Genomic DNA, 10,507 nt, shown 5'->3' on the forward strand with positions numbered 1-10,507 from the left:
CATGCTATAATTGTGTTATCCGGAAATCGTAATACATGTGTGAATAACAGACACCAACATGTCCCTAGTGAGCCTCTAGTTGACTAGCTCGTTGATCAACAGATAGTCATGGTTTCCTGACTATGGACACTGGATGTCATTGATAACGAGATCACATCATTGGGAGAATGATGTGATGGACAAGACCCAATCCTAAACATAGCACAAGATCGTATAGTTCGTTTGCTAGAGTTTTCCAATGTCAAGTATCTTTTCCTTAGACCATGAGATCGTGTAACTCCCGGATACCGTAGGAGTGCTTTGGGTATGCCAAACGTCACAACGTAACTGGGTGACTATAAAGGTAGACTACGGGTATCTCCGAAAGTGTCTGTTGGGTGACATGGATCAAGACTGGGATTTGTCACTCCGTATGACGGAGAGGTATCACTGGGCCCACTCGGTAATGCATCATCATAATGAGCTCAGAGTGACCAAGTGTCTGGTCACGGGATCATGCATTACGGTACGAGTAAAGTGACTTGCCGGTAACGAGATTGAACGAGGTATTGGGATACCGACGATCGAATCTCGGGCAAGTAACATATCGATAGACAAAGGGAATAGCGTACAGGATTGATTGAATCCTCGACATCGTGGTTCATCCGATGAGATCATCGTGGAGCATGTGGGAGCCAACATGGGTATCCAGATCCCGCTGTTGGTTATTGACCGGAGAGTCGTCTCGGTCATGTCTGCTTGTCTCCCGAACCCGTAGGGTCTACACACTTAAGGTTCGGTGACGCTAGGGTTATGAAGATATGTATATGCAGAAACCCGAATGTTGTTCGGAGTCCCGGATGAGATCCCGGACGTCACGAGGAGTTCCGGAATGGTCCGGAGGTAAAGAATTATATATAGGAAGTGCTATTTCGGGCATCGGGACAAGTTTCGGGGTTATCGGTATTGTACCGGGACCACCGGAAGGGTCCCGGGGGTCCACCGGGTGGGGCCACCTGTCCCGGGGGGCACATGGGCTGTAGGGGGTGTGCCTTGGCCTAGATGGGCCAAGGGCACCAGCCCCTATAGGCCCATGCGCCTAGGGTTTCCACCATGGAAGAGTCCATGTGGTGGAAGGCACCCCTAGGTGCCTTGGGGGGGAGGGAAACCTCCCCTTGGCCGCCGCCCCCCCCCCCCCTAGTAGATCTCATCTACTAGGGCCGGCGCCCCCCCTGGCACCCCTATATATAGTGGGGGGGAGAGGAGGGATTTCACACCAGCCCCTGGCGCCTCCATCTCCCCCCGTTACGTCTCTCCCTCGTAGTCTCGGCGAAGCCCTGCTGCTGTGACGCCCTGCATCCACCACCACGCCGTCGTGCTGCTGGATCTTCATCAACCTCTCCTTTCCCCTTGCTGGATCAAGAAGGAGGAGACGTCTCCCGTCCCGTACGTGTGTTGAACACGGAGGTGTCGTCCGTTCGGCGCTGGTCATCGGTGATTTGGATCACGTCGAGTACGACTACATCATCACCGTTCTTTTGAACGCTTCCGTGCGCGATCTACAAAGGTATGTAGATGCATCTAATCACTCGTTGCTAGATGAACTCCTAGATGATCTTGGTGAAACGAGTAGGAAAATTTTTGTTTTCTGCAACGTTCCCCAACAAAGCCTTCTTCTTCCTCATCGCAGTACGACCCCAACTATTATTATGGATATCAGCCAGGCCAGCCGTGGCCATAGGCCAAAAGCCTAAGCTTGGGGGAGTACGTATTTCTCACCGACGTTACATTTATGTTCACACACACTCATTGCTAGATGTCGGTGCTCATACTTTTTCATTGTATCATCCATGCTAGTTTATTTCCTTTTATGCTTTCTTCTTGTGTGTTTAATAAACCTTAAGAAAAACCCAAAAAATAGTTGTATCTTTTAATTAATTTACTTTCCATGCTTGTAGTAGTAATTAAAAAGAAAACCCAAAAATATTTCATGTTCTTCTTTTGCTTGTTGGGAGCTTTCCCGTGTAAATAGTTTTATTTCTTTTCTTTGGGGGTCAGTAGGAGAAGACCATGATTAAATTGTTGAAGTGGCTCTTATATGCTTTATTGTTGATTTAACCAAGAGCCCATATTGCTTTGTATTCTCCTGTTTATTGAATGCTCGCAGATTCCAGCTTAGTCCAATGCACATTCACTCTTATTATTATTCACATCGTTCAGTCGTGCAAGTGAAAGGCAATTATGATGATATATGATGGACTGACTGAGATGAGAAAAGCTGGTACGAACTCGACCTCTTTTGTTTTTGTAGATATGATGAGTTCATTGTTCTTGATTCAGCTTGTTATGAATAAACATGTTTGCAATGACAATTAGAGATCATAGTTGCTTGTGCCATGCTTGATTAGCTATGAGTTATAATGGTTTACCTTGCGTGCCAACATGCTATTAAAATGGTTATGATGTGGTATGATAGGGTGGTATCCTCCTTTGAATGATTTAAGTGACTTGACTTGGCACATGTTCATGCATGTAGTTGAAACAAATCAACATAGCCTTCACGATATTTATGTTTATAGTGGATTATATCCTACTCATGCTTGCATCCAATGTTTATTAATTTTAATGCATGTACATGGCTGTTGTCGCTCTCTAGTTGGTCGCTTCCCAGTCTTTTGCTAGCCTTCACTTGTACTAAGCGGGAATACTGCTTGTGCATCCAATCCCTTAAACCCCAAAGTTATTCCAGATGAGTCCACTATACCTTCCTATATGCGGTATCTACCTGCCGTTCCAAGTAAATTTGTATGTGCCAAACTCTAAACCTTCAAATAATCATCTTGTTTTGTATGCTCGAATAGCTCATGTATCAACTAGGGTTGCTTGTATCTTCCATGTTAGGCAGGTTATTCGCAAGAGGAGTGGACTCCGCTCCTCACTCACGAGATAAATGACTGGTCACCGGGATGCCCAGCCCCATGCTTTATGCAAACTAAATCAAAATAATTGCAAACAAAACTCCCCCTGGGACCTGATGTATGTTGGAGGCACTCGTTGTTTCGAGCAAGCCATGATGTTTGTTGGTGGAGGGGGAGTATAAACTTTACCATTCTGTTTGGGAACAGCCTATAATGTGTGTAGCATGGAAGATATCACCATCTCTTGGTTGTTATGTTGACAATGAAAGTATACCGCTCAAAATGTTATTCACCTCTATTTCAAAACCGAGCTCTGGCACCTTTACAAATCCTTGCTTCCCTCTGCGAAAGGCCTATCTATTTACTTTTATGTTGAGTCATCATCCTCTTATTAAAAAGCACCAGTTGGAGAGCACCGCTGTCATTTGCATTCATTATTGTTAATTTATATTGGGTGTGACTATGATTGGATCTCTTTTACCATGAATTACAATGTCTAGTCAGTCCTTGATCTTTAAAGGTGCTCTGCATTTATGTTTTGCTGTCTCAGAAAGGGCTAGCGAGATACCATCTTGTTATATCATATTATGATTGTTTTGAGAAAGTGTTGTCACTCGAGATTTATTATTATGGCTTGCTAGTTGATTATGCTATTGATATGGGTAATTATGAGACCTGAGAATTATTGCAAATATGGTTAGTTATAATCTTTGCTGAAAACTTGAATGCTAGCTTGACATATTTATAACAACAAGAGCAAACAGAGTTTGTAAAAGTTTTTCTTTATTTCTTTCAGTTTGTCAACTGAATTGCTTGAGGACAAGCAAGGGTTTAAGCTTGGGAGAGTTGATACGTCCCCGTCGTATCTACCTTTCCAAACACTTTTGCCCTTGTTTTGGACTCTAACTTGTATGATTTGAATGGAACTAACCCGGACTGACGTTGTTTTCAGCAGAATTGCCATGATGTTGTTTTATGTGCAGAAAACAAAAGTTCTCGGAATGACTTGAAACTCCACGGAATATCTTACAATAAATAATAAAAAATCCTCGCCAAAGATGAAGACCAGGGGGCCCACATCCTTGCCACGAGGGTGGGGGCGCCCCCCCCCCCCCAGGGCGCGCCCCCTACCTCATGGGCCCCCTGGAGACCTCCCGACTCCAACTCCAACTCTATATAACTGCTTTCAGGGAGAAAAAATAGGAGAGAAGAAATCATCGCGTTTTACGATACGGAGCCGCTGCCAAGCCCTAAAACCTCTCGGGAGGGCTCATCTGGAGTTCGTTTGGGGCTCCGGAGAGGGGGATTCGTCGCCGTCGTCATCATCAACCATCCTCCATCACCAATTTCATGATGCTCACCACCGTGCGTGAGTAATTCCATCGTAGGCTTGCTGGACGGTGATGGGTTGGATGAGATTTATCATGTAATCGAGTTAGTTTTGTTAGGGTTTGATCCCTAGTATCCACTATGTTCTGAGATTGATGTTGCTATGACTTTGCTATGCTTAATGCTTGTCACTAGGGTCCGAGTGCCATGATTTCAGATCTGAACTATGTTTTCATCAATATATGAGTGTTCTTGATCCTAACTTGCAAGTCTATAGTCACCTATTATGTGTTATGATCCGTTAACCCCGAAGTGACAATAATCGGGATACTTACCGGTGATGATCGTAGTTTGAGGAGTTCATGTATTCACTATGTGCTAATGCTTTGTTCCGGTTCTCTATTAAAAGGAGGCCTTAATATCCCTTAGTTTCCATTAGGACCCCGCCGCCACAGGAGGGTAGGACAAAAGATGTCATGCAAGTTCTTTTCCATAAGCACGTATGACTATATTCGGAATACATGCCTACATTACACTGACGAATTGGAGCTAGTTCTGTGTCACCCTATGTTATGACTGTTACATGATGAACCGCATCCGGCATAATTATCCATCATTGATCCAATGCCTACGAGCTTTCCATGTACTGGTTTACGCTTATTTACTTTCCCGTTGTTATTGTTACAATCACTACATAATACCAAAAATATTGCTTTGCTTTCATTACTCTTTTGTTACCGTTACCACCACTATCATATTACTTTGTCAGTAAACACTTTGCTGCAGATACTAAGTTTCCAGGTGTGGTTGAATTGACAACTCAGCTGCTAATACTTGAGAATATTCTTTGGCTCCCCTTGTGTCGAATCAATAAATTTGGGTTGAATACTCTACCCTCGAAATCTATTGCGATCCCCTATACTTGTGGGTTATCATTCCCCTATAAAAATGTATCAACATTCATGAAGTAAGTCCTGGAGCTTCCTCTCTCTCTCCCTCTCTCCCTCCCTCTCTCTCTAATGACCCGTTTTGTGTGGGCGAGGATAGTTGGCTGGCTCGCAGCTCTCACATGGAGGGACTCCGGACCTCTGAAGCACGTGACGGGAATGGCAAATCCAGGTGCAACAGAAATAAGCGCCGGAACAATAACAGTGTCCTAGCGATGCCGAGGACCTGGCAGTCAATGTATTGTACAGTGGCTCACGGACTGGACCCAAAAAGAGGCCCTTTAAAGGGAATAAGGATGGCTCAAGTGCTCTGGATAAAATACTTGATAGGCCTTGCCAGATTCATGGCACCTCGAATAAGCCCGCCAACCACACCAATTGAAATTGTTGGGTGTTCAGGCAGGCCGGCAAATCAGTAGTCGAGGGGTCGAGCAAGGACCAGTCTCAGAGCGACGATGAGGATGAACCACGCAGGACAAATAGCGGTGGCCAAATTAAGTTCCCTTTCGATGTAAGATGTGAATATGATCTTTCTCACGCACATTCCTAAGAAGGAGCGAAAATGTGCACTTCGGGACATCTACGCCTTAGAGCCTATAGCCCCGAAATTCAACCCATGATTGGCTTGCCCGATCACTTTTGACAAGAAGGATCACCCGACCAGTATCCGTCATGGCGGGTCGGCTGCCCTAGTGCTAGACCCCATTGTCGATGGATTCCACTTAAACCGTGTCCTTATGGACGACGGGAGTAGTCTCAACCTGATCTATGCCGACACAGTCAGAAAAATGGGAACCGATTCATCACAAATCAAGCCCAGTAACACCACATTCAAGGGTGTCATACCCGACGTGAAGGCCCAATGTGTTGGCACCGTAACACTGGAAGTTGTTTTCGGCTCACCCGAGAACTTCTGCAGCGAGGACTTAATTTTTGATATATAGTCCCCTTCCGCAGCGGATACCATGCGTTGCTTGGTCGTACTGCGTTTGTCCGCTTCAACGCGGTGCCACACTACACTTACCCAAACCTCAAGATGTCGGGGCCCAATGATGTCATTACCATTAATGGCAACACAGAGCGCTCCCTCCATACAGAGGAGCAAACAGCTGCCTTCGCAGCTGATCTCCAGGCGGCCGAGGAAGCGGCCCGACGTACAACTCGACAAGATCCATCGGGATCCTCAAAGCGCGTCCGTGCTATCACTCCAGCCCTAGCCAAACTCGTGTGAACCCTAAATAGGGGAACACGCTCCCCAGCTCCTCTCCTCTGATACTCCCTCCATTCCACAATGTAGTGCTTCCTCTATCCACGTGCTTCAACTTTGACCGTAAATTTAACTACCAAGACCGATCGCGGCGGGAGTAAAAATTATATCAGTGAATTCGTATTCAAAAGAAGTTTTCAATTATATAATTTTTCTCCCGCCGCAGTTGGTCTCGTTGGTTAAATTTATGGTCAAAGTTGGACCTCGGAAAGTACGGGCGCACTATATTTTGGAATGAAGGGAGTAGCATACAACATACCTCGAGTACATAATTTTGCACTTAAAATTCCATGGGAGATTGGGGAGCATAACTTTATAAAAGGAGTGTGTTATCTTTGGTCACCCGTACACGCAACCACCGAAACCTAGTGTCTCTTCAGCACTATAAAAGGCCCACCAGGAAGTACATCTCGGCAGCAGAAAGCTGTCACACTACGACTTTAGCCTTGTTAGGGGCTCCGCTCCTCAAATGCGTCTAGCATAGCCTATGCAGTATAGCTGGCAGTATTTACCAACCTTGGATTAGACAAGAAAGAGTTGGTCAACAGCACGGAGGCACAGACGTGCGGCAGGGAAGACATGGGACACATCGCCCGCATTTTTAAAGCCTTGTATCACACTCCTTTTTTCTTCTTCCTATATTATCTCTGTATTTTTAAAGTTTTTAAAAAAAATCTAGCTCGCCATGTGTGGTTAAACCTTATGAATGAAGAAACAAACCTCTTTTTGGTCCTTGCACAAATTTACGTGTCATTTTTTCGTCCTTGCCTAGTAGCAATAGAGAAACCATTTGCAACATACAGATGAGTCCGGCTTTCAACCGGGCTCTCTCTCTCTCTCATTTCTCAAGAAGACTATGCTTTTTACCAGCTATGCACAATGCATGTATTGAGCACATCATCGTCATTTCTCTTATGGCCAGAATTGGCATCCTACGACAGAGTTGCCAACCACAACAAGCAAACTACTTGCGCTGTGCTCCTTGCATCCTACGGCACAGTCGCCAACCTCGACGTGACACAACTAGAGGAGCTAGGCTATGGAGTTTGCAACTTTGGCAACCTTTCATTGGGTGTTGAGGTCCCAAGAGGTAGACACAGTTGCCCCAAGAACTCCATGACAAACACAACATAAAGGCCTAATTGTTCCTTTTTGCCCTCTGCTAGAAGTACTGGCTCACAAGGTTGATAATTGCTAGTGGAATTTGTCGATTAATAAAATTTAAGCTTGCAACCGTTGTGATGCATGTTGTTTCGTGACGCATTGTGGATGGAATTTGACCACTGAAGCAATTGCCACCGGTATACCTATGATCGCAATAGGGCAATGGACGGACCAACCGACCACTGCAAAGTATGTAGGGAGTGCGCGGGGGCTCAGCTTGTGTGCACGTCGAGATGAGAAGTGCCTGGTGAGAAGGGAAGAGGTGGAGTGGTGCATCAAAGAAGTGATGGGTGTCGAGGAGTACAAAGGAATGCTTCTAAGGGGATGTTGAAGGCCAAAGAGGCAATGCAGGAAGGAGGAACTCTTACAAGAACATTACAAATTTTGCAGCCAAATTGATCCCTCTATCCCCAAATATATGGCGTATAAATTTAGTCAAAAATTCAATGCTTCCTAAGTTTGACCAAATATATAAGAATAGCACCAACAATAATATTAAACGAATACACTATAAAAATATATCTAATGGTAAGTATATTTATATTGATTTGGTATTTTTTTGCAAAAAGATTTGGTATTGTTTACCTTCACATATTTGTATATACGGAATTTCAAACTTAGAAAGCGTTGACTTTTTGACTCAGTTTATACGCCATGTATTTAGTGACGAAGGGAGAATATCAAATTAAGACCCTTTTTTTTATTAGAGAGACAATGTTAAGTTGCCAAGCTACACTGAACATTTGAGTCTCTTTTGTTGTAAAACCGAGTGGTTTCGAATAACTGCTGCTTACTACTGCAGAAATAAGATATCCGACTATGGTAAGTACACTAATACTCATGTGAGGACCAGAGGTGTGTGAATAGTAGATTTCTGATTGAAGAATCATTTTTCGAAAAGGGTGGTAAAAGAATAATGCAGGTTGTACACATTCATATGAGTAATGCTACACGTACAAACGAGTTACAAGCTTTTACAAAGAGGGTTAATTTGATTGGTCAATAGATGGGGAGGCGGCCCACCTCCCTGAAAATCAGGAAGGGGGGCAAGTTTGTGATTGGTTAGTATATGGAAAAAAATTCTAGTCGGTGTGTAATTGTGTGTAACTCCTTATGTTTAGCATTATTGCATCCATATATATACACCACAAACGCTTCAAAGGTGGATCGATTTACAAGCTAGTAGGATAGGAATGAAGCAGCTGGCTACGCCGTGGGGTAGGAAGGGCAGCATGGCGAGCCCGCAGAGGCTCTGCTTGTCGGCGACGTCCCTCTCCATCCTGATAAAGTCGTCCTCGCCCCACCCCGCACCCCACGAGTTCTTCATCACCCAGAACTTGGTCCCGTCCCCGGCCACGCCGTACCCGACGGCCGCGATGCCGTGGTCGAGCTGCGTGCCGCACGCGCCAGAGAGCACGCCGCCCTTGTAGAACCGGAAGAGGTTGTCCCCGCCGTCGACGGCCAGGGACACAGGCTGCGCCGCCACCGCCTTAAGTAGCGACGCCTCGTCGTTGGCCGGCACATCCTCATGCCCCGTGATGGTCGCCGCGGCCGTGCTGGAGTCGCAGGTGCTGCCGTCTGCACCGGTGTAGGGGTAGTCGGCCTCGGTGGCGAGGCCGCTGTTTTTGACGACGAACTCGAAGGCGTTGTCCATGAGCCCGCCCTCGCAGCCCTTGTCTGTGTCGTCGCAGTCCACCAGCTCCTGCTCCGAGAGGGAGACCAGCTTGCCCGTGCTCAGCTTCACGATGCCCTCCATGGAGGCCACCGTGGAGAACGCCCAGCAACACCGTAAAATGTCACAAACGAGTCAGCATACTCCAGTCCATTGTTTCATCACGTACGCAATGTATTGGGTCCGTGTTGCTTACCGCATTGGCCTTGGTCTTTGATGGGAGTGACGGCGCCATTGGTCCTCCAGTCGACGGAGGCCGGGAGGTCGTCGAGGCTTGCGTTCGCGTACCTGAACCCGGTGCTCCGGCCCTTGTTAGTCACAGCAACTGGCTTGTATCCGGTGTGGGTAGCCCTGAACTCGTCCTCGGTGATATCGGCAAACTGGTTGGCCTCCAGCCAAAACTTGCTGTTCCCGGCGTTCGTGGACTCGTTGAAAGCAACGTTGGCCTTGAAAGCCTCCAGCCGCCTTGCTTTCTCGGCGGCGTCACCGTACACGCGGCCATACTTGCCCATCCACTGCTCGTGCCTCGCGGCCATGGACGCATCGTCGGCGAGGTCGCGGGCCGCCAGTGCGCCACTGAGCGCGCAGGTGCACGCCAAAACGAGAACTACCCAGTAATAACTAGCCATGGCTGGTAGGGGTGGAAGATTGATGGAGAAAGTTGTGCTGGATCTTGTTTGTGTGATGATACATGTGGGTGTAATGAGGATTATATATAGATATGACATGAGATGGTTGGTGTGCAGTGAACTGCTTAATTTGATTCTGGGGCAGTGATTGCTGCGTGCCGTGAGAGGGCGAACGGAAGATTAGTTCTAATCTTTTGTTAAACAAATGCACGGAATTGCTTTGGGGGCGAGCTGGCTTGGTGAGAACAACACTAGTTAATATTATTCGACTGAAGAATGTTGAACATCTTGTTACATCCTTGAACAAGATGTCGATTAACTAATTAGCTGTACACGACCTGTAAAATAAATACTGATTAATTAAGCATTGTGTACCAATAAGAAAAAGAATGCACTTAGTTATAGAAGGTACGGAAGAAGCAAAACAGGAATTCAAGACCGTCCTCATCACACCCACATAATATATGCAAAGTAATGGATCCTTCCAAGCCAAAACAGGAAATGAAAAAGAAGAAGAAAAAAACAGACATCCATAGCACTTTGTGCGAGGCCTGCAATGAAATGTGAAATCACGGATCAAAGAAATGGCATCCAAACTTTGT

At 46.1% G+C, this 10,507-nt stretch overlaps 1 protein-coding gene across 1 annotated transcript; it reads right to left on the bottom strand.

Annotated features, from left to right (window-relative positions):
- Window positions 1-8,760: 8,760 nt before the first annotated feature.
- LOC123101224 (senescence-specific cysteine protease SAG39-like) lies at window positions 8,761-9,905 on the bottom strand. The gene is made up of 2 exons (XM_044522770.1): window positions 9,473-9,905; window positions 8,761-9,392 (listed from the first exon to the last, which is right to left on the bottom strand). Exons 1-2 carry the CDS (start codon window positions 9,903-9,905, stop codon window positions 8,761-8,763), a joined length of 1,065 nt encoding a protein of 354 aa, XP_044378705.1.
- Between the last annotated feature and the right edge of the window lie 602 nt (window positions 9,906-10,507).

This window comes from Triticum aestivum, chromosome 5A, assembly GCF_018294505.1.
Source record: "Triticum aestivum cultivar Chinese Spring chromosome 5A, IWGSC CS RefSeq v2.1, whole genome shotgun sequence".
In the NCBI taxonomy this organism is placed as follows: domain Eukaryota; kingdom Viridiplantae; phylum Streptophyta; class Magnoliopsida; order Poales; family Poaceae; genus Triticum; species Triticum aestivum.